The sequence below is a fragment of the Bidens hawaiensis genome, unplaced genomic scaffold (assembly GCF_021521415.1).
Source record: "Bidens hawaiensis isolate Kalapana, Puna unplaced genomic scaffold, B.hawaiensis_p1.1 tig00023070_1, whole genome shotgun sequence".
Lineage (NCBI taxonomy): Eukaryota > Viridiplantae > Streptophyta > Magnoliopsida > Asterales > Asteraceae > Bidens > Bidens hawaiensis.
This window is the reverse complement of record NW_027493614.1, coordinates 322,134-345,537: the sequence shown is the minus strand read 5'-3', so window position 1 is coordinate 345,537 and position 23,404 is coordinate 322,134. Positions and strand designations below refer to the sequence as shown.

Below are 23,404 nucleotides of genomic sequence, written 5' to 3'. Positions count from 1 at the left end.
ACGATACCATTCTTGGCCCTCATGAGCAGCGGTAACAACGTCAGGAAGGGCGTAATTTACTGGGCGGCGAACCATATATAACGGTACCACGTCCTCAGAAATCCAAAAAAACTTGTTCTGCCAGTCCTTGGACCCTTTTTCAACTTCATATCCGATACTCCGATCGGAAAACCCTTGACACGTGTACCAACCATTACGGTTAGCAAGACGATAAAACACTGGAAATCGGTCAATGTGTGGCACCATGTCACGTGCTATGCATACAAATTCATAGTGACGAATCCGCATCATAGCACGAGGATGCAATTGGGATAAGTGGATCCCATACGCAGTTATCAATCTCTGCAAAAATTTTGTTATAGGAAGACGAAAATTTCCATAAACAAAGTAATCGGCATACAAAGCCATTTTCCCAGGCGGTGGGAAACTGGCTATAGAACCAATAGAAGGGAACTCTGGTTCCCACTCGGGTGGAATACCATAAGTTATCAACATTTTTTCATACTCTGCATAGTCCCAGGCGACTTCTGTCTCATCAACCTCAGTTTGAACATTCGACATTATAGAAAGATCTGATGAGAGAATATAAGAAAGTTCAATGCTTTATCGGAGAGAAAATTAAGAAGATAATCAGAAGAAAAGAGCGATAAAACCTCAAAAAGGAGTTTCTCCTTATTTATACCCATCGCAATCAATGCGATGGGATACGAACAGTGGAGAGGGAAGTTCATCACCTAATCAGTGATTGCCACGTCACGCGGGAAATTCGAAAAAGAGAAAAAGTTGTACAGTTGGGTACAGTGACAGCCGTCAAAAACGTTCCATCACCTGTTCACACGCCTGCGAGTGGTCAACTTGTCCTTTTTCATGATTATCTATACCAACAGAAGATATTTTCTACCTAACTTCCAAACAACAAAAATCCCCAGCACACATTAAGTCCAGAATTTCACCCGCATAAAGACTTCACACGGAAGAAACACTGGACTGGGGAGACTTATAGAGGTAGGGTACAAAAAAGACCCAAATACCCTTAAGTTACCAACCGCGGGTCACAAATAATCTTCTTATAAGCCACCCGCGGAACACATGGATCACCCGCATGTCACGAGTGAGGAGGAACGTCCTCACAACACACGCGGAAGCATCTTGGCATCCTCAAAAGTCATCCGCAGGACAAGACATCCGTCCGCCTAAACAACCGGAAGGCAATGCCAGCAGGACAGCTGTCATCACTCAAGTACTCTCTAGAAGAAGGTTGATTCTAACTTGGGGAATACGTGACATACTAACCAATGAATAAAGGACACCTGGCCAGGTTGTTATAACTGTGCACATGGCCAGAATGCGATCCGTCCTATCATTTGGTGACACGTGTCCAGGCTGTTATACTCATGCACATGAGACGTATAGCTCAACCTATCACAAGAGGACACGTGTCCAGACGGTTATCAGAAATCTTCTAGAAGAGGACAGCTGCCCCAATCATCTTCCATCATCCTTCGGCTATAAATACCCTGTCAAATGGTATGAGGTATTCATTCACTCAACTATATTCTGACTACACTTAGTCTTTATACTTCAGTACTTTCTTCATTACGAACGTTACTGATTCTCATGCCGGAGGGTGGTTACAGGAAGACCCCCCCCCCCCTCTTGCCCTTCCTGTAACGAGACTCACGGTGTCTGTTTTACAGTTTTCGGTTACTGGACTTTAGGAAGCCTTACTCATATCGTGATAGTAGTTATCGTATTGTACCCTGTGGACTCATTGGATCCAGGACCCATACCCGGGGAGTGGATCCGTGTTTCTTCACAATGTAACTTTGTTCTGCTGGTAAAGTAACTTGATTATAACGTGAAAGACTGTGGTTCCAACCCTATTTCCTTAGGTATGTTGGTTTTATTTTTCCCTTAAGTATATTAGTTTTTGGATCTTACTCCAGGTGGGAAACAACTCCCATATTGGTATTGCCCATTCCCAATGGTGTTTCATTCAATAATTTTTTCTCGTACTTTAGATACTTTTTATTTTTTAAAAATAAATTCAATAACTATTGTAGTTCAACCAAAATTGATTCGAGATAAAAAGATTGAAATTCAACATAACATTATATTAGATATGGCATTCATATTTCTCTAAATTAAGATTAAATTAAGATGATATATGTGTAAATGTTCATGCTAAAATTGTCAAATGTGTGTAGTGTCATCCACAATTGTTTTTAATTACCTTCCAGTCAAGTTATTTCATGTCGTATTTCTACACATTTACATTTTGGTTGGTTTATTTCAAAAAACAAATATATCATTCTAATGCACTAGCTTATGTTACAAAATAGATTGTATAAAGAAAAACTAAACTAATTTGATTTTACAGTTAACTTATTTATTTAACTAAATGTGAAGTTGAATAATAATATGATAAGTACGAGCCAATTTTTGTTGAAAAAGACCTAAACTATTTTTAAAAGGGCCTAAAATATTTTATTCGCTTTAGGCCATCAAAATTGTTGGGCCGCCACTGCTTAGTTATTGTAATTGGATATCCTAAATCAGGTATTCTATAATCGGGTACGTGGATATCCTATTTTCAGGTTTTAAAAAAAAAACAACCTATTTTCAGGTTTTTCGGGCGTGTTTCCGGGTATTTTTCGGGTATAAATGGGGTATTTTTAACGATTGCACTTTTTGGGGATACTTTTTTGGTACAAATCGGGTATTGAAAAACCTGATTTCGGGTATTGGAAAACTAGTTCCGGGTTTGAAACCGGTTCCGCGGCTATTGGAAAAACCTGGTTTCGGGTACGGGTTTTGGTACTGAAACACATATCCTATTTCTACTCTACAGGTAGGTTCGGGTATAAAAAAAAAACCGGTCCGGTTCCAAGTTTAGGTGTTTTTAACACCTAGTCTCCACAGTCCACTCTCCTGAATGAAAGGTTGGGCCCAAGAGCAAAGAAGTAGTCCAGTAAGCCCATCTATGGACCTTATCCTCCATTAGGTTAGGTTTAAAATAAAGCCCTTCTCGTGTATTTCTTTCAGCATTAGGGTTTCCAGTTCCTCCTTCATCAGCCGCCGTCCACAGTCTCCAAAATGGTAAGCTTTCAACCATTGAACTAGCTCACCATCTGCTGATATATGTATAGATTAAGATTATCGATAGTTTTAAGTTTTAACGATTTTTCTAAACGCGTATGCATATCGAACAATAGGCTCTGCATTAGCTTATTGTCAACGAATTGTTACTGTTTTGCGATGGCTCGTATTGTTTGGTAGGTTAGATTTGATGTCAATTGAACATTTCATTTGCAAAGTAAACCTAATATTTAGCTTAATTGATTTTATAAGCTCCTGATTACTGATTCTATTAAGATTTCTGACAGTTTTTAACTTTTATTATTTGTCGAATTACCTTTGTATATCGAATAATTCATTTCTCATTATGCACTTATCGTCCACGGTTTGTTCTAGCATTTGAACATGTTAACTGCAAATTAAACCCAATTTATGATAGTTTTTATGATTTTTTTAATCACATATTTATTTTGGTTAATTTACTTCTTATGAAGTTATTAACAACTATTTGTTATTGTTTTTGACCATTTTATCTGAAAATTAAATCTGATTTTGATCAGCCGAAGCAAATTCACGAGATTAAGGACTTTCTTCTGACCGCACGAAGGAAGGATGCTCGATCGGTGAAGATCAAGAGGAGTAAGGATGTTGTCAAGTTCAAGGTTAGGTGCTCCAAGTACCTCTACACTTTGTGTGTGTTTGATGCTGAGAAGGCCAACAAGTTGAAGCAATCTCTTCCACCAGGTTTGATTGGAAAAATTTTTAGAAATAGGAATTATTAAAGAGGTGTAATGGTTTATAGGAGAGAGAAATTTTTTTGGTTTTCTAGGTGTTCCGCCATTTCAAATGGCGGAACCGACCATGATAGCATAACCTGTCAGAAACTGTCAGGTGACCTGGCTCTTATTTTGGTGTTCCGCCATTTCAAATGGCGGAAGTGAAATATAAACCACATGTTCCGCCATTTCAAATGGCGGAACACAATTTTCACACATTATAGGCTGCCCCTATCATTTTTCTCGCTTCCGCCATTTGAAATGGCGGAAGTGAATAGTGAGGGTAAGTTAAATGTGTGGTCAAAAAACATGCAGAAAAAGTGTGTCAGTCACTGTTCACATACGCCATTTGAAATGGCGGAAGTGAATAGTGAGGGTAAGTTAAATGTGTGGTCAAAAAACTGTTCACTTCCGCCATTTCAAATGGCGGAAGTGAATAGTGTGGTCAAAAAGGTGCCAGAAATGTCATGTCATGTGTCATAGGTTGTGGGTACTGTTCACATCCGCCATTTCAAATGGCGGAACACAATTTTCACCCATTATATAAACCCTAAACCCTAAACCCCTAAACCCTAACATTTCCGCCATTTCAAATGGCGGAACACCAAAATAAGAGCCAGTTCACCAGACAGTTTCTGACAGGTTATGCTATCATGGTCGGTTCCGCCATTTGAAATGACGGAACACCTGGAAACCCAAAAAAATTCTCTCTCCTATAAACCATTACACCTCTTTAATATTTCCTATTTCTAAAAATTTTTCGGTTTGATTGTGTTGCTTTAATTGTATTTTGATTACTTGTTGAGTGAGTTTTAATTGGTTGGTTGTTTACGATGCAGGTTTGAGCGTACAAGACCTTTGAACGTGATCTGTTTCTGGACCGGGGTTGAGTTTTGTTTTATTTAAAGGATATTTGGTTGGAATTGTTATTTCTGGATTTTATTGTTATTGATATTTCTCTTTTAGTTGAGAATCTGTATGAACTTGTTGAAGTTTTGGTCTAGTGACTGTTTTTGAAATTAGCTGTTTGAAAATTAACAAAAGAAACTTAAGTATAACAGGTAATAGAGTTAATTACATAAAACGTTTTGGGTATTTGGCTTGAGTCACACATCTTTGAGATGTAAATTAAAATCCTTGATCAACGTAGTTTGTTTCATTGATTTTTCCATTCTGAATATCCTCATGACTCTTAAAACGAATAATTTTTAACAGCAACATTGAGCTAGTTCTTTAGCAGGAAGCATCATTAATTTTGTCATTCTATTTTTGTGGTTATATTGTTTGTAATAATGTAAGAAAACAGTAAAGTCTCTGATTCGTGGTCGTTTTGAGTAATCTTAGTCATTGACGCTGGTAACCATATAGAAATGTTGGTCTTTAAAGGCAACAAGTTTTTTTACACCAAATTAGTAGTGAACCGACTTTAAGTCAGGACGGTTTCAGAGTTATTACTTGAGATCTTAAACGTGCTATGGTTTCTTACTTTCTTTACTGGATCACATGCAACCAAAAACACGTAATTCGGTATATAAATATAAAAACACATGACTTTGGTAATTTCATTTTCAATATTATAAAATTTGTTACACACAAACAACTATGTTATTACAACATCAACAAAGAACAAAAGCATGCTAGTTTTTAAAAACCTCAATTACCCTAGCAACCGAATCGAATGATGTTAGGTGGTGTAATTTAAGAACCATACCTAGTATTAATGCCGGAAGAACAGAGGCCTAATGCTCAACAAAGCCAGCGAGGGTCACGAAATACAATCGCCATTGAGGTTCGAATTTAAACCCGACGACGGCACAACCGATTTAGGATGAATTATACACCATCGTTGTTTGGTGTCACCAAGGGTTCCGAATCAAAACTCAATAACGCGATAGCAGACGATAATTGGAACCCGACATCACCATCACCGTCTAGCGCCACCAATGATGAAGTAGAGAGACATAGTGTTCGCCTAACTGCTACCAGAGAAACAAAACAAATTAAGTGGCGAGGAGAGAGAGAGAACAATATATTGGAATAACATGAGTAGTATGAGTTAGAGGTGTGCATGGGTCAGTTTGGGACGATTTTTAGCCAAACCCATAACCATAAATGATACGTAGGATGTACCCGACGATGCGCCTTTGGGTTTAACCGTTTTTCATAAACAAGTCGTCTTGTATCGCGATGGTAATGGTGAACTTCGATGCTACGAGGACCGGTGTCCTCACAGGTAGGTAATCTTGAAACGAAAGTTGAAGAAATAGTTAGTATTTTGTATGTTAGTTGTCTAGTTTAATTTAGTAATAATATCAGGATGAGTGTGGATCGCTGCCCTCACAGAGTCACAGGTAATTTGATAAATTGAACTTGAATTCAATCTGATGATATATATTTAGTCTCCGGGTATGCAAGTTTTCAATGGCCACAACATAAGGGATGATCATATCTTTAACACAATAACTATATGGGTCATGTTTAGGTTCATTGGTTCAACACAAAACCGGTAGATACGCTAACCTTCTTAACACATTCTTTGCAACCCGTTACAATTTGATTAAAACTTATTTACAACCTGCCAGCCCGTTTGGCTTGTTTAGATAAATGGGTTATACCGGCCTGAACATTGGGTTGCATGTAGGGGTGTGAATGAGCCAAGCCGAGTCTGAGCTCACCTAGGCTCGTTTAACTTTCGAGAGCTCAAGCTCCCTATGCACTTGTGATTAATTTTAATGTATATTTCTAGCTATCATTTTTACATAACATAATATATATTATTTAGTTATTTTATCATATTTTTGTATGTAGTTATATAAATATACTAAACGTAAATAATAGGGTCGTTTAGGCTCGAAATCAAGCTCGAGCTCAGTATGTGAAGCTTCGGCTCATACTCGTTCATTAAATAAGTTTATCTTTAGGTTTGGTTTCAGGCTCGAGCTCGATTAAGCTATGCTCAATTCGAGATTTTAGCAAGCCGATCTTGAGTAGCTCATGAGCGGCTTGGCTCATTTACACCCCTAGTTACATGATTTTAAGTGTTGTAGCTAGGGACTTAGGAATGACTAACACGAATAAATATATGTGTCATGTTTAGGTTCATTAATTCAACCAAAAACCCGTTAACCGACCAACCCAACATGATTATCACCCCTAAGAGCCACATGGTCTTACTTAGAGAAAAAGGCAGACCGTGTTACTCTACTTAGATGATTATCTTTTTGCACTTGCTACCTATACATGTCTAAATATGTAACAAAACATATAATCTACAGACTTAGAAATCATTTGTCACCTGGTAATCATCATTTTGTTATTATTATTTTTTTTAATGCTTCTTCAAGTCTTCAACACCTCTTCATCGTTGTTTATTCAAAACTGATATCTGCGAAACAAAAACCAAAATTATCATATAATGTTTTTGCATAAATTGTAATCAGCTTAGCAAAGCTCTCTGAGGGCCAGATTGTTGATGGAAGACTGGAATGCTTGTATCATGGCTGGCAGTTTGAAGGTGAGGGCAAATGTGTCAAGATTCCTCAGGTTGGTTTTCTAATACATAAAATCTGTTATGGCATTTTCATGTGTCACTAATTCACCATTACGTGATACACGCATACAGCTTCCTGCAGATGCAAAGATACCTCGTTCTGCATGCACCAAAACATATGAAATCAAAGACTCACAAGGCGTTATTTGGATATGGATGTCCCATGAAATCCCACCAAACCCAAACAAAATCCCATGGTTTGAAAACTTTGCCTGACCCGGTTTTAGGGATATTTCAACCATTCACGAGCTTCCGTATGACCACTCGATTCTTCTTGAAAACCTAATGGACCCTGCTCACGTCCCGATTTCACACGATAGAACCGATTGGAGTGCCAAACGGGAAGACGCGCAACCGCTAGTTTTCGAAGTCACAGAACGAACCGCTCGTGGGTTTGCGGGCTGGTGGGGACGGGAATCCGATAAAACCACACCAAACTTTTTAAGATTTGAGGCCCCGTGCAACCTACAAAATAACCGCGAGATTGTAGACAAAGACGGTGTGACAAATTACTTTTCCGGACTCTTTTTATGCCGACCAACTGGTCAAGGAAAGTCAATGCTGATAGTCCGATTCGGGAACACGAAAAGCTCCTCACCGTTAATAAAGTTATTCCCAAAATGGTACTTCCATCAAAACGCGGGGAAAGTATTCGAACAAGATATGGGGTTTTTATCGTCTCAAAACGAGATTTTAATGAAAGAAAAGGTGCCCACAAAAGGACTCTATATAAACTTAAAATCATCCGACACGTGGGTCGCAGAATACCGAAAATGGATGGATAAAGTCGGGCATGGGATGCCTTACCATTTTGGGCCCTCGACCATTTCGTTGCCAGACGAGCCTGCAGTTGTGGAACACGCACCAGCGGGTTTGGTTGCGAGTATTGCAGCTTCTTCGCCCGCGAAGGGCGGAATTGGAATAAAATATGCACCGAATTTTGCTAACGGGTATTTTAGGCATGTGGTTCATTGTAAAGATTGCAGGAATGTTGTGAAAACTTTTGAGTCATGGAAGAAGAGGTTGTCTGTGGTGGCGGCTTTGTCGTTGGCTTTTGCGATTTTGGTCAACGCAAGGCAGTGGAAGGCGGTGTTGTTGTTTTTGGCGGCTGCGGGTGGTGGTGGAGCTTATGTGTGCTCGACGGTTGTGGATATGAACACGACCAATTTTATAAGGACTCATAGGAGATTGTAGAAAGAGGGGAGTACTGTTGTGTTTGTAAATTCTGTTGCAGGAAAGAATGTTTGTTTATGGGTTTGTTGTATACCTTGATCCTGTTGTGTTTGTAATGTATAGTACATTTGTTGAGATAGATTTATGAAAAAAATTATAGTTGAAGTGTTTGTTGGTTGGTCAATGAGGTTGAATCCAACTGTAACTAACATAAACTGTTTCTTGTTATTAATCTTTTTTGGTTGCATTTAAAGTTGTTAATCCTTTTTGTAAACACATAAAGGAGCCAATTAAAAAAAACAATGCATACATATCTTGTCATTCTTACTTTGGTGGGATAGTAGGATAGTTAAGGTGTTAAATAGAAGGTCAAGGTTCATGACCCTCTATAATACAACATTTAGTCGTTCAAAAAAATAATGCATACATAACATATCTTATGTAACTTTCTACCAAATCATCATCCTCATGCAGTCATACCACTTTTATTTGAGCATGTTTTGTTTGAGTAGTTCCCATCTCATTCACAACTATTGCACTCAAATGATGATGGCGATATTTCAGTTCTAATTTTCTACTACAAACCCATCATTTCTATTGTCCACAATCGATGTGGATACGCTACGATGTTACAAGTTACGACATGTGTATATCGTACGACAGTTAATTATGGTTTCAATCCCTTTAATATTGTAAATATATCGTTATAGTTCCTAGACTTGTTTTTGTTTTTAACCTTAAGTGGTTTTCATTTCTTGTTGTTTATGTCATGAGACCAACGCCGTTGCATTATGCTGCTAACAAAATCAAGTTTAATATTTTAGCCTCTTGTGCATGCTCTTATTATATGTATAGATTTAAAAGTGGTGGGTTGGTGCCGCAAGTAGCCTATTGGTTCACTTGGTGGCACATCAGTGGTCCACCCTTTTTTCTTTTCTTTTTGAATCTCCAAGAGATCGCGAACCGTAAAAGCATTATAGGGGGATACTGCGCCACAAAGTTATAAAATTCCAAACTTGGGTAGTGATTTGGCATTAGATGAGCAAATGATTTGTAGTTTCCTGAACTTCACCACAAAGTTCACAACCCCCCGATTCAGTTTGAATGTTCCAGTGACGTAAATCGACCCGAGTCGACATCATGCCTTTCTCCACTTTCTACACGAACACATTAACTTTCTTTAGGATCCAAGTATTTCATTTCATAACAAACACGGCTTTTGGACCCCTAGACTCAACACCCTTTTCATTGATGCAACAATGAATATACCAGAGTCCTCCTTGATCCATATCCATTCATCCTCTTTAGTCGGCAACGTCACTATTTGAAGCATATTACCCAAATTCCTTACAACAAGTAACCACACCTTGTAAAATCTCAGTCTAAGTAAAGCTATTTATAAGCTATGAGAATGTTAACATGTAGACAACCATACACCTATCCTAAAATATAGAGATGTCGCTTCCCTTATGACCCTTAGCTCCAAATACCATCAACATGCTAAGCATAATACCAAAACCAATATGGTGCTAGTGCTGTTTCCAAATTGTCGTAAAAAGAAATAAAACTATCACTAACACACATACAACATCAAATAACAACACATAGATCCAATGGTAGACAACAATGCCAACCGTCACCCACAAAACCCGGCCGGGTTTTAAAAACGCTCAAACACCCTCACCCAGTCCGGGATAGACATTCGGTCCCGGTCAGGCCGGTCCGGGTTTCAAAACACCTATTAAAAGTGTCTTGTTTGAAAGCCCTCAAAAGATCGCAACCTCCCGCTCCCTTGTAGCTAGCACACACACGCACACACAGTGACGGAAATGAGTCACCACGGCAACGGCGACCACCATCACCACCACCAAGCGGTTGATGGTCTGGTAAACCTGTTGACCAAGGCTAACAACGATCTAGCCGTTGTCCACAACCGCTTAGACAAGGAGTTTCGCCAAGTCTATCCTGATAACGTACCTACCTACTTTACTAACTCCTTTACTTCGATTATTATTATTATTATTACTCGGTAACTTTTTGTAAACATTTTTAACAGGCAAATCCGATGAAGCTTGTGGCTCGAATCAAGAAGATCCAAGACGAATTACCCTCTCTTAAAGACCAATGCCGCGAATTACTCTCCGCCAAGCAGGTTAAATTAATACAAAAAAACCCTAATTTACTAATTACCATTGCTTACTACTTACTTATCTACCCATTACAGCAATTAGGGATTGGAACCATTAAGTTTTTGATGATGAATATCTCTTTGTGTTTACGGACACTCATTAGCACTAGTAAACGAGCCCGAGCTTGGCTCGTTTGTTGTTTTTTCTAGCTCAAGCTTAACTTGGGGCTGTTTATTATTTATTACATAATTTATATACATTTTTAATATGCTGAGAAGAGCCTTAAACGAGCTTAACCTGGCTCGAGCTCAGCTGTGCAGTGTGAAATTAGTAGTACATAGAAGCCCAAAATAGTTAAAACTTCATAATACACAAGGCTCGAGCTCGGGGCTGGATAACTAAACGGGCTTTACTTGAGGCTCTGCTCGTTTCAACCTTTTTATCCATCCGATCTCGAGCGGTTCGGTTTGTTTGCATCTTTTAATAGTACATTGTTGGTTTCTGTTAGGGTTTATATATTTGAAATCTAGCCCTTTTCGTATTATTTATGGTGAACTTGAAATGTCGTGTTATCCAGTAATTGTCTTTTAAAGTGTAAACTGTAAAGGATATGCTGTATGAATGTATGATATATAGTTGATTGAACTTTTTTTTTTATAATGTGTATAATGGATTAGTCACTTTATCTCATACAATTGAAAATAGAGTATTTGTTTTGTTAATTGTGATGTAGGATTTGATTGATAAAGCAAGGACAACTATAGTTGGGAACCGATCTTCATTGCAAAGGTTGCAAGCTTCCATGGGGATCCCTGTCACCAATGATTCGGATGATCCTGCTTATACAAACTTTAACGAGGTGACGTTTAGTTTTCTTTATTTAAAGGCATAGATTTACATTTTGAAGTTTGTTGAAGTGTTTCATCGGTTGTGTTTTCCAAGTGGTGCTTATAGATTTGCACTATTTGCCAGTAAACAACCTAAATTAATAATGGCAAGATATCCCATGACTGCCTGCAATACAGTGATGGCAGGTTTTTAGGTAGATTTATTTATAAAAATTTGCTAATAAAAACATAAGATTTTAACCAAAATGTGTAAATTAAACCTGGAAAAACGATTTTCTTTTATATATTTATGGATGGGGTCTACTTAAAATCTTCCCAACTGTTATGCTTATGTGTGGTTGGTATTTTGGGAGTTATTAGTTATATTCTTGCTACATTTATTGTTTTCTCAGTGTTTCATGTTTGTAAAATTAATTTTAAAAAAAAGGTTTTGATTGATGGTGTCATATTCGAATGTTATAAACAGGTCATCAATGAATGGGCCCAACAAGTCAGATCTAAAACAGGTAATGCGTCGTTATTGACCAATTTTTCATCACAAATAATGAAACGTTTTGTAATGCCAAGATGAATATATATACTGCAGGAAATGAGGGTCATGAAGATTCAGATTCAGAGGATATTAACAAGATGCTGTTCTCAGCAATTGTTCAAAGTACTTAATGACACATCCTGGAATCGCATCATTAGTTTATCTCAAATATATGATGTTGCAAGTCACTAGGTTCGTTTTCTTGTTAAAATGTCTCAACAATGAACTATGCTTAGTTTTTTAATTATGGTTCTACATGGTTTGATTGAAACTGGTAAAATACAGTCAAACCGGAGCAATTTGAATGGTTTGACCAGGCTAACCATCCGTGTCAATTTGATTGATTTTCAAGACATTGTATATGGTTTTTAGTCTGCAGTTTTAACGTCTGAACTGGCCGTTTAAGTTGAATCAAACTGTGTATTTATATTTTGTTTTACAATGATATATTAATGTTTATGCTATGTCGAATTGCTTGAAAGGCACACCTGCCAACGCAATCTTATCAACTTATTAAGAGGTGAGTGAACGATTGGTGTCATGTGGTAATTGCATACGCTCATGACACCAGGCAAGGGTGAGATGCACGACCAATTGAATAGGGTTAGAATAAAGAGCTACGTACATATAACGGCTTGGCACCCACGCCTCTTATTCTTCACTATCTACGTATTGGTATGTTTATAACTTAAAACTAGAAAAATATGTTTGTCATACCTTTGTAAATGATTTTGTGTGTTTATAGCCTTTGTTGCATTACATAGAGAGCTTAGATGATGGTGATTGGTTGTCAAATGTTGTCCTCAAATTGTACTATATTAACATCTTGATAAGACCCAATTAAAGTATCATAGATTTAGGACAGTTTTTACCTTTCTAACAATACATTGAATATGTTGTCGGTTTCATATGCTTCCGTCTTTTGGTAAGTTTAGAATGTTTAGCATCTGTTCTCACTTCAGTAAGATTTAATTCGACATTGTAGTCTCCGGTTCTTGTTTGCGGTTTTTGGTTAGAGACAGACATCATGAGTTTATATGCCGTCAAAATAAACTGATATAAACACTCATGCTTGTTTTAGGTCTTCTCCGTCATAACACATTTTATTTGTAAAACATGCAATACATTCAAGCACTAATATGCTACTAGTGTTGTATTATTATGTTAAACTAGTCCTAAAATCAACTTGCAAACATTTTTAACTTAACAAAACGCGATGATGTTTAAGTGTTAACTATTAATAATGCAATTAAGTAAATTGTCATTACTGTTTTCTTGAACATGGAAGTGTTTTAACAAAATTAGTTTTATGTTTCTTGGGTAGCAAGGATACCTTATTTTGTAAACAAATGGTAGCGTTTTGTTGGGCAATCCATTGCTTGATACTTGATAGCCTTTATGTTTATCTTGTGTTGTAAGTTTTAACAAATTAAATTACAGAAATTAAAATTTGTGATGCTAGAAGCCTTTGTGTTGCTTTTATGCTACTTTCTTCTCTTTTATAAATTAACAAGCCTGTTACTTTTTTTTCTTCTAAAACTAGATTGAATTTATTAATTAAAATAAGATTATGTTTAAGTGGAATAATTATGTTACAAGAAAGGTTGGTATACTTGCTTGGAGGGCAGAAATGGAAAAAAAATCCACCTTAGTTGCATTGGCTAGGCGTAATATACTGGTCGAATTGGTTTGGTGTCGGTGCGTGTGGTGATGGAGAGGAAACGGCGGAACATTTAATTGTCTAGTGTGGTTTTGCTCAAGCGGTGTGGAACTGTATAGCAACATGGTGTAAAGTATCTGAAATTTTTGCCTTTTCTACCCAAGATGTTTTGGATCTTCATAAACACCGATTAAGAAAGAGAAAGTGTTCTATGCGGTTTGTCTAACGACGATTTGGTGCCTTTGGAAGACGAGGAACATAGTGGTATTCGATGAGACACCGGCAAATGTTCAAATGCTTTAGGCGAAATAAAGGCATTAAGTTTTTTGCGGGTTAGAAATAGATCGAAGAACTTGGGTTTAATATGGGAAAGATGGAGGGTGCTTGACATTGATATTTTGTAACGAGGTATGGGTGGGTTGGGTGGTCATATATGTATTAAGGCGTGTTGTGGTGTTGTTTTTTGTGCGTGCTAGCAACTTGCTAGGTCGTTTTTCTTTATTATTAAATTTCTTTAATTGGTTATTAAAAAAAGATTAAAACAACATTAAATTAACCAAATCACTCTTTTTCAATACATAATTCTTTCGTACAAATCATTTCATCTATCACTCTTTATGAATCAACATGATAACCAATATGGGACCATTGGTCATACTTAAATCATAATCAACATTATTAAAATAGGCTATAGAATCTCTAGAGAACTTTTGTGAAGGCCCCTTAATTATTCAACCATTATCTCGTAAGTATGAACCACCAAACTAAACGCTTTTCATAGAAACATGCGATTAAACATAAATACAGAAACTTTAAACCATGTGTCACATGATAACTGTATCATGTTTAACAACCATTTCATAACTACAATCCTTGATGGTTGCCATGAGACTCAACTATAATTGTGTCGATTAAGTTGCAATTTTTTTATATTTTTTTTAACAACGCTTGGAATTATCTTTAATGTCTAAGTGAGTAAAATTGTCCATCCTGATTTTGACGTTTTGGGTCTGACTCATCCAGGAACAATATTAAGGAAGAATCCCACCATTATGAGAAAATCCCATTAAGTTAGGTTTCAAATCTTTAAAGGCTAAGACCATAAGATCCGGAACCTTAACCAGTTGCTTTGTTTTATATCCTTATGGGTTGTTTGACAATCTTGTGCTGAATCATTAAGAGATCTGACTAATTAATAGGTAGTCTCTTATTCATTCAACATGTTTATCAACTTACTCATTAAGAGACTTCATAAAACATTAAGAGATATCTTTTAAGTGAACTAAACACACCATATCTCCAACCGATTCAAATATAACCTTTTAACATATGATTAATAAGTAGCCTCACATGTTTCTGAACTTACTTATTAAGATGCTCCATAAATCATTATAAGTCATCTTTTTAGTAAACTAAACACACTCTATCATTAACGGATTCATATACAACCTCTTAACGGAATCATTAAGATGCCGATTTCTTAATTTTCTTTCTCTTAATTAACTAAAGATTAAGAATGAGTGGGATGACCCCCAATACAAAACTCCCACGCAACTTGTAGATGATATCCACATAAACCATAGCACAATAATTTCCCATCAACGGCCAGGATCAAATCCTGAGTCGCATGATCAAAATCCAACGGCCCATGTTAATGCGCGTAATTAACGAGAAGAAGAAGAAAGTAGAGCAAAACATACACAACAATAACATTCAGTCGGTCTTCTTCTCCACTCTCACTTTCTATTATTCTATCTTTGATTCATTCAAATCAAATCAAATCCCCAATTTACCCCTAAATTCAATCTGATCTATTTTCTTGATTCTTGAAACCCTAATTCCAATCAATCAAGTTTTGATTTTTATTATTATTATTATTTATTATTATTTACCCATTAATAATAATAATGTCTGGGCTTAATCCCTGCAACCATCTTTCTGATTACAAAATCAGGTACGGATCAAACGGGTTCAATTCGATCCAAAAATGGGTCAAATCAAGCCCGTACGGAAAAACCCTAAAATCTGAGATACCCAGATGCAGTTTGTGTTGTGGGTATGAGGGTAGGTTATATATATGTCTGATCTGTTCATCAATGGCTTGTTGTGTGTCGTCTGAATCAAACCATGCACTTTTGCATACCCAATCTCATATGGGTCATGAGATTGCTGTAGATGTTCAAAGATCTGAGCTTTATTGCTTTGGGTGTGATGATCAGGTCTATGATCCTGATTTTGATAAAGCTGTCATGGGTGAACAATATGTTTTAGGTTTAGGGATTCGGAATAATAATAAGAATAATCTTGAAGGGGTTGTTATTAGATCTAATAATAATAATAAGAGGAAAAGGTTGAGTTTTGAGATGGGATTGAGTTCCGATTTCAAGAATCTGAAACGGGTCGGTGGCGGTGGGGATTGGGATCACGGGAGGAGGATGTCGAAATCATGTTTCCCGGTCGGGTTGAGGGGTTTGAACAATTTGGGGAATACTTGTTTTATGAACTCTGTGTTGCAGGCATTGCTTCATGCTCCACCTATTAGGAATTATTTTCTTAGTGGTAGGCATGATCGGGATTCGTGCCGGAAAACGTCGTCTGAACGGTTCTGTTTGTCGTGTGACATTGATGTTATCTTTTCTGCCGTGTTTTCGGGTGATCGGGTGCCGTACAGTCCGGCTCAGTTTCTATACAGGTGTTTACCATTTTGTTAATCATTTTGTTGAAAGTTGGTGTTTAATTGTTGTTCTTGATTACATTTTAGTACTTACATGATGTCATAATATTAATAGTAATGTCTGCAAGTGATAGATCTGATTATGTAATTCTTGCATGATGTGCATCAGTTTTGAAAAGTCAACAAGATGTGATTTGACTTTTGAGATCTAAGAGATTAGATTCATATGGGCTATATTGTTTTGACTTAACTTTTTGTTGATTAATATTAAATTACATATTAAAGTTTTAACTGATATTTGATTTGCGTAATCACTTCTGAATCTGTAAATTTTTCTTATTTGACTAAAAAGTCAATTTTTTTTGTTGGAGTATACATGTTTGGATCAATGTTTATACCGATTATATCTGTTTGTATATTAAGGGTTGGTTTTTTGTTTATTGTTGCAGTTGGTGGAAGCTTTCAGAGAATCTTGCGTGTTATGAACAACAAGATGCTCATGAATTCTTTATGTCGGTTCTTGATCGGATCCACGAAAAAGAAGGGAAAACAAAAAACACAAATAAAGGTATTTTTAATGCAGTCATTGAACACAACTAAGAAAATGACAATTTTTTCGGGTTTTTAGAGCGTTTTGTTCTTAAACAGATAACGGAGACTGCCATTGTGTAGTCCATAGAGCGTTTTCGGGCTTATTAAGATCAGACGTTACTTGCACAACATGCGGTTTCACATCCACAACATACGATCCGTGTGTTGATATATCTCTTGATTTCAACACAAACTTTGACCATAAACCCCAAAAGTCAACCGAACCCCCGATATCCACTCTCACTAGCTGCTTAGACCTCTTCACACGACCCGAAAAGCTAGGGTCTGACCAGAAGTTATACTGCCAAAACTGTAAAGAACGACAAGAATCCGTGAAACAAATGTCAATTAAACAACTCCCGTTGGTGTTATGCTTACACGTGAAACGATTCGAACACTCGCTAGTGCGAAAAGCGTCACGAAAAATCGACCGACATTTGCAGTTCCCGTTTAATTTGGACATGACCCCTTACGTTTCGTCATCGATTGTTAGAAAAAGATTCGGGAACCGAATCTTTGCGTTTGAAGGTGATGAATCCGAGTTTTCAACAAATTTTGAGGTTTTTGCGGTGATTACTCATTCGGGTATGCTTGAATCGGGGCATTATATGACTTATTTGAGGTTAAATGAGCAATGGTACAAGTGTGATGATGCATGGATCACTGAGGTGGATGATGAAGTGGTGAGAGCATCACAGATTTATTTGGTGTTTTATGTTCAGAAGGTGAGTTCGGGACATAAATCCGGTGAGGATGGTGGTGGTTGTCATCTACGGTCGTCTGCAACCGGTGACTCTTATGTGTCAGTTGCTGGTTGCTGTTGAAACTGTGGGATGTTGGTTTTTGTTTGAATGAATAAGGTGGTCCATGAGAATGAAAGAGGTGGTTTATTGTTTGGGGTTTGGACGTTGACTGTTCTGATGTATGTACAGTGAAATTCTTTTATTCAGAAACTGAGGACTTGCTGGTTTTTTTGCATTTCTTCTAAATTGATGATCTATTAAATTCTTATCAGATTATTATTATATTTGCTTGGGTCTTTATATTTACTTTTACTTATCAAAAGATTTAAGTAAGATCCTTTGGTTTAGAAGAAATAACTCAGCACCATTTAATCAAAAACCATGCTTTACTAAATGGTAAAAAACCAGCTGTTATGTGAGTTGTTTTTGAATCGGTATATACCATTTAAATTGCTAACATACAAACCAGCCAACCATCAAAAACCATGCTTTACTGAAAAGTAGAAGCCAATTGTTGTTGTTTGAGTTGTTTTTGAGTCAATATATATACCATTTAAAATGCTAACATACAAACCAGTCCTCCAGGCTTGTAGCCCAATGCTGTTCATTTTGTTTTTTTTTAATATGCAATTATGCATATTGCAAACTCTTTATCATTTAAAAAAGTTCAATACAAAAAACCAAACCGTCAAAAAAAACCTCAATTGGCAGAACTTACCGACTCACACAACCCGACTAATTTATTAGCCGTTTTTCAGAACCGAGGTTAGTAGTTTGACTTAAAATTTTCATCAAACCTGAACAATGTAAACTCAGGTTGCTCACCATTTTACAGATTAATATTAAAAATTGTGTTAATGAGCGAATTTTACTAATTGAAATTGCACAACTGAGTCAATGAAAGTCATGCATGGTAAAAATACAGTTAAATATTTTTCTCTATTTTCAATTCATAAATCATAACCAAACTACCATGATCTGTGTAAGAAAAATGTTTATTTTGCATTTACAAACATCTTAGCAATGACAAAACGAAGATAAAATATATATGAAACGGCAATGTGTTCTTTTAATCAACCAACCAACAAAAGTAAATCCAAACTTCAACTAGTGCATACAACATTAGCAACAAAAAACATGGTCACATACGTTAAATAACCGTCTGAATTTCCAATCATATATCATAATATAGCCAACTTGTGAGCCTCACCACTTCAAAAATACTCATTTGCATCTTAAATCTTAAAATAATAATAATAATAATATTAAAAATGAATAGATGTCTCTAGTTGATACTTGATACCTCATCTGCATTGTAATAGTAATAAATCCCTTCAACAAGTCAAAATTGTATAGCCTGAAAATCCAAAGATTTACTTTTTCTTGTTTTTGAATTTGTCCTTGAGCAAAGTAAACTGCTTTTTGCACTGGTTAACCGTTTTCCCTGGAACCGCAGCCGCCACCCGCTCCCACCTCTGATTAGCTTCCTTCGGGAACGTCTTCAAAGCTTGAATCAATGCAGTCACTTGACCAACAGACCATTCATCTTCATCCAACTTCACACCATTTTCCACAACTTCATCTGTATTTTGAACTTTGACTGCCTCAGTTTGACTTTCTACGGTTTGACTTTCTTGCTGAGTTGGAGGAGATGAAATCGGCTGGCTGGGTTTCTTTTTTTCAAGAAAAGTATCAAACGCTTTTGTGGAGTCAGGTTTTTGCAGAAGAACGGTTTTTGTTGCTTTGAGAATCTCGTCCACCTGGCGGTTGGTTCCGATGTACTCTGATATCACTTCCCACCTTCTAGAAGTTCCTTTAGGGTACTTCAAAATACCTTTTCTTAATAGCTCGATCTCTTCTTTCCCCCAAGGTTTCTCCTTTTTCGGTTTCGGAACATTATTGACTTTTACAGACCCGTTTTGTTGACTTATGTTTAAAACAGTATCTTTTACAGAAGGGTCCAAGTCATTAACCGCCTTTTTCAGAAGCTCTGCTTGCACACATTCATCTTGTGTTTCCATGTCATCACATAAGCTTTTCAACTTCAACATGTCGAGTGACATGCAAAGATTTTCCACGTCATCAAGGCTTAGATTAAGCAGACGCTGAGTCACCACGTTTGTTGATACGGTACGAAGACGGGTTCGTTCTTTACGTAACAATTTCTTTTCTTTTTCTTTTATTTTCTTCTGTTGTGCAGCGGTTTCTGCAGCTTGTTTTTCAGCTTCTTCTTTCTTAACTCTCTCTTCTTCTGCAACTCTAGCAGCCTCTTGTTCTTGAAGCTTTTTAGCCATGAACTTGGCTTCTTTTTTCTTCTGTTTTTCAGCTTTTAACAATTCTTTTCTTTTTGCAACTCTCGGGTCTCGTTTATAAGCATTGTCAACAAGAGATCTTATTCTTGCCGATTCTTCTTTTCTAGCATTTTCAGAAAGCTTTGCGTTTTGTCTTTCCATCCATCTTTTATGCTCACGTGACTCAGCATCTTCAAGATCAAACTCATCTTCATGTGGAAACTCCCTCCAACTTTTAAAACCATACCAAAAATCATAAAACGAGTCGACATCATCAAGCGGTGTGTTTTCGTCTCCTAACATAGGTGCCGGTTGAGCAACCGACCACCGTCCGTTTCTCAAAAACGCAGGCCCAAACACTTTGAAGAAATCTTGCGGGCCACAATCAGTTGGGATCTCATCATCAAACTCGTCTGTAGAGTCAAAAACCCGTCTTTTCACAGGATCGATTAAAACCTCATACGCTTCTTGAATCGCCTTAAAATGGTTCTCGATCTCGTCTTTTTTCGACTGTTTAGCAGCTTCGGTTTGTTCTAACAGAAGCAGAGCCGCCTGCTTGTCGGGATGGTGTTTTAAAGCGGTTTCACGGTAACTTTTTCTAATCTGATCTTCAGTTGCCAAATACCTTAAATTACCCAACCCCAACAACGCATAATGATCTTGTTGGTTGGCTCCATCACCAGACTTCTTTTTACCCTTGCTGCTGCTGCTATACGAATCATTCGACTGCATAAACTCATGCTCTTTACTTTTGGGAGAGCTTTCACTACCGTCTTCCACCTCTTTGTCTTCATCCTTGAAACAACCAGAGAGTTTCAGTGCCACCTCATGGAACGAATGGCCAGCAGGTTCAAAGCGTGAAGCTTTTACAGGAAGACAGTTTGAAGAAAACTGGATCTCTTCTCCATTTAAAAGCTCGGTCGAGTAAGTAATTCGAAGAATGCTTGTTTTGGCTGTCATTGTTACAGCAAATCAAGCATCCACCGCTGCAAACAACGCTGAATTATGACAAAAAAAAAACTATATAATAATCTTAACATAAAATCTATATATGTTTACAAACAACATAACATATTCCATAAAGTAAAATCTTATCAATTAACACTGATTATCTAAACAAGCATCCACAGCTTCAAACAACACTGAATTATAACAAAAAAAGCTATATAAGAATCTTAACATAAAGTATATATATTTTACAAGAGACATAACATATTCCATAAATCAAAGATTTATCAATTAACACTGAAAAGACAAAAATATAAGAATCCAAACATAAAACATACACGTGCTTACAAAAAAAAAACATAGCATATACCAAAATCAAAAGGACTTTATGAATGAATACTGTTTAATCAGAACTTGAAATCTAAAGGCTGGTAAATTTGTGTGATTGATTAGTAGAGAAGCAGCTCAACTTGAACGGAATCTAAAGCAAAACTTGGATGATTGATTAAAAACAGATAAAGCATTATTATTATTATAATTATATGTAGGTGTAAACAAGTATGAAGAAGCAGCATCAGCAGGTCTAAGATTGATTGAAACAATTAGATACATAATGAATGAATGGTTGTATAAGAAATTGTGTTGATTACCTGATGGATGATAATGAAGCTGCGCAGAGGAGAAGATGGAAGGAATTAGGGTTTGAGATGAATATAATAAATAGAAAAGAATGAATTGGGGTTTTAGTTTTAGGGTTGGTTAACCCTTGACTTTAAATCACAAAGAAAAGCTTAGCTTTTTCAGACTTAACGGCTGCTTCTTTCTTTGGCTTGTTATTTCTGGAACTAAATCGCTTACGATATTTATATAAATAAATTAATTAGATTTTTTTGTTTTACTTTTTATTTTATGAACAGAATAAAACATGACTACGCAGGGTAAACCGGTGATGAAAAGATACGTCATCAATTGTCAATACTATTGGGTAGTCCAGGCTTATCATTTTTTGTTTTGAGAAAAACATATTGCCCGACAATTTACTACAGAAAAATTCAAACTTAAGACCTTGTGGTCGGTCTCCAACCCAATCTTTAATTCCCTCCCCATGCCAAGTTATTAAGCCTTTCTTAAATATCATGATATTAATTTTGAAATATTGGTTTTTAATACTCCCAACTCACTCATTGGATGATTTCACTCTCAATTTTCGATTTGTTACTCACCACTTCTAACTTTCAACTTATTTTATTCCAACACTTCCGAACTTAACGGATACTAACCCGTTAGTTTTTTTTCCTTATGTTGCATTTTTTGATGACATGGCATGCATTAGTGACATTTTTATATAAAAATCTGGTCCACACTACCACTTTATTATTAAAAATATGAAAAAACTAAAATCAAAACAAAACATAATATCTTTAACTCTCCCCCAACTTAAATCCACCAGCCCTCTACCACCACCACCATCATCATCACCCATCTCCACCACCACCACTACCCACCCTCCCTTCATGAATTTTGAGTCACAAACTTTACAACACGTTAGGTTAACCACCACCAACATTATCACCTCTCGCATCTCTTCTTTCTATCATTTTCTACCACAAATGCCTCCACAATATCTACGTTTTCAACAAAAGAAAAATGAGATATACTTCATACGAAGACCTACAACCAAATGAAAGAATAGACCGAGAGATAAAATGAATGAAGTCAACTTCTCTATTTTCGAAAAAACTAGATCTATGCATATCTTCTCTGTTTATAGTTGCTAATTGAAGTCTAGCAATTGTTTGAAACTATAATCGGAAAGTGACGCAAAGTTATTTTTGGTGCCCATATTTGGGGGTAATGAGATTATTATTCTAGTTTAGGATAGAGTCCCTGTGATATACGGGTGGTTAAAAAATACAATGAAAAAGTTAAATATAATAATGTAGATAATATATAACATACCTTATGGATTAATAAGATATAAATAGTGATAGACAAAATTTTATAATTCATAGATCTCTAAAAAACTCTTTAAATACAATATTAGATAGTGACCCGTGTGATTATGAGAAATGTAAAGATTATTATATTTAAACATATTCAAAGTTTAACTTATAATATACTGATAGGATATTAACAAAATTGTATATATATTCGTTCATCTAAAATATTTCTATTACATAATTATTGAGATTTCCAAATATAACATAATTGATTCGCTTGATAAAATAGGAAACTACTCACATATAATCTATGTGTCATCCTATGTGAAGGTCCTAGATTGATGTTGTGTGAAAAAATCATCTTGCTTTAATACTATAGTTAGATTAGATTAGACGCAGGGCTTTGGTGTATAAGAATGAGATAGTTAGCATAAAAGAGAGTAATAATTACATTTGTGATAGACCTAGAAT

The 23,404-nt window shown here is 36.4% G+C and overlaps 4 protein-coding genes and 1 pseudogene across 5 annotated transcripts; 4 read left to right on the top strand and 1 right to left on the bottom strand.

The window, feature by feature from the left end:
• The first annotated feature begins 3,035 nt into the window (after nucleotides 1-3,035).
• On the top strand, nucleotides 3,036-4,757 carry LOC143566898 (large ribosomal subunit protein eL38z/eL38y-like). The gene is made up of 3 exons (XM_077053460.1): nucleotides 3,036-3,099; nucleotides 3,639-3,822; nucleotides 4,694-4,757. Exons 1-3 carry the CDS (start codon nucleotides 3,097-3,099, stop codon nucleotides 4,714-4,716), a joined length of 210 nt encoding a protein of 69 aa, XP_076909575.1. The 5' UTR covers nucleotides 3,036-3,096; the 3' UTR covers nucleotides 4,717-4,757.
• An 817-nt stretch (nucleotides 4,758-5,574) lies between these two features.
• LOC143566904 (protein TIC 55, chloroplastic-like) lies at nucleotides 5,575-8,677 on the top strand (annotated as a pseudogene). The gene is made up of 4 exons (XR_013141310.1): nucleotides 5,575-5,643; nucleotides 5,978-6,087; nucleotides 7,295-7,397; nucleotides 7,477-8,677. The product of XR_013141310.1 is annotated as a protein TIC 55, chloroplastic-like (transcript).
• A 1,718-nt stretch (nucleotides 8,678-10,395) lies between these two features.
• LOC143566897 (uncharacterized) lies at nucleotides 10,396-12,306 on the top strand. Its single transcript, XM_077053458.1, has 5 exons — nucleotides 10,396-10,550; nucleotides 10,634-10,729; nucleotides 11,440-11,565; nucleotides 12,021-12,060; nucleotides 12,141-12,306. Exons 1-5 carry the CDS (start codon nucleotides 10,407-10,409, stop codon nucleotides 12,215-12,217), a joined length of 483 nt encoding a protein of 160 aa, XP_076909573.1. The 5' UTR covers nucleotides 10,396-10,406; the 3' UTR covers nucleotides 12,218-12,306.
• Nucleotides 12,307-15,540: 3,234 nt separating this feature from the next.
• Nucleotides 15,541-18,047, top strand: LOC143566901 (ubiquitin C-terminal hydrolase 22-like). The gene is made up of 3 exons (XM_077053463.1): nucleotides 15,541-16,438; nucleotides 16,870-16,988; nucleotides 17,069-18,047. The coding sequence occupies exons 1-3, from the start codon at nucleotides 15,654-15,656 to the stop codon at nucleotides 17,833-17,835; spliced, it is 1,671 nt and encodes a 556-aa protein (XP_076909578.1). The 5' UTR covers nucleotides 15,541-15,653; the 3' UTR covers nucleotides 17,836-18,047.
• Nucleotides 18,048-18,792: 745 nt separating this feature from the next.
• Nucleotides 18,793-21,023, bottom strand: LOC143566900 (uncharacterized). Its single transcript, XM_077053462.1, has one exon. It carries the CDS (start codon nucleotides 21,003-21,005, stop codon nucleotides 19,128-19,130), a length of 1,878 nt encoding a protein of 625 aa, XP_076909577.1. The 5' UTR covers nucleotides 21,006-21,023; the 3' UTR covers nucleotides 18,793-19,127.
• Between the last annotated feature and the right edge of the window lie 2,381 nt (nucleotides 21,024-23,404).

What these genes read in the sequence shown, in the direction of transcription:
- LOC143566898 (XM_077053460.1), top strand. An exon ending in GAAGCAATCTCTTCCACCAG is followed by an intron (nt 3,823 to 4,693) that starts GTTTGATTGGAA and finishes TTTACGATGCAG; the next exon opens with GTTTGAGCGTACAAGACCTT.
- LOC143566897 (XM_077053458.1), top strand. Translation starts at nt 10,407, where the DNA reads ATGAGTCACCACGGCAACGGCGACCACCATCACCACCACCAAGCGGTT. An exon ending in GCCAAGTCTATCCTGATAAC is followed by an intron (nt 10,551 to 10,633) that starts GTACCTACCTAC and finishes CATTTTTAACAG; the next exon opens with GCAAATCCGATGAAGCTTGT. An exon ending in AATTACTCTCCGCCAAGCAG is followed by an intron (nt 10,730 to 11,439) that starts GTTAAATTAATA and finishes ATTGTGATGTAG; the next exon opens with GATTTGATTGATAAAGCAAG.
- LOC143566901 (XM_077053463.1), top strand. Translation starts at nt 15,654, where the DNA reads ATGTCTGGGCTTAATCCCTGCAACCATCTTTCTGATTACAAAATCAGG. An exon ending in CCGGCTCAGTTTCTATACAG is followed by an intron (nt 16,439 to 16,869) that starts GTGTTTACCATT and finishes TTATTGTTGCAG; the next exon opens with TTGGTGGAAGCTTTCAGAGA. An exon ending in AACAAAAAACACAAATAAAG is followed by an intron (nt 16,989 to 17,068) that starts GTATTTTTAATG and finishes GTTCTTAAACAG; the next exon opens with ATAACGGAGACTGCCATTGT.
- LOC143566900 (XM_077053462.1), bottom strand. Translation starts at nt 21,005, where the DNA reads ATGACAGCCAAAACAAGCATTCTTCGAATTACTTACTCGACCGAGCTT.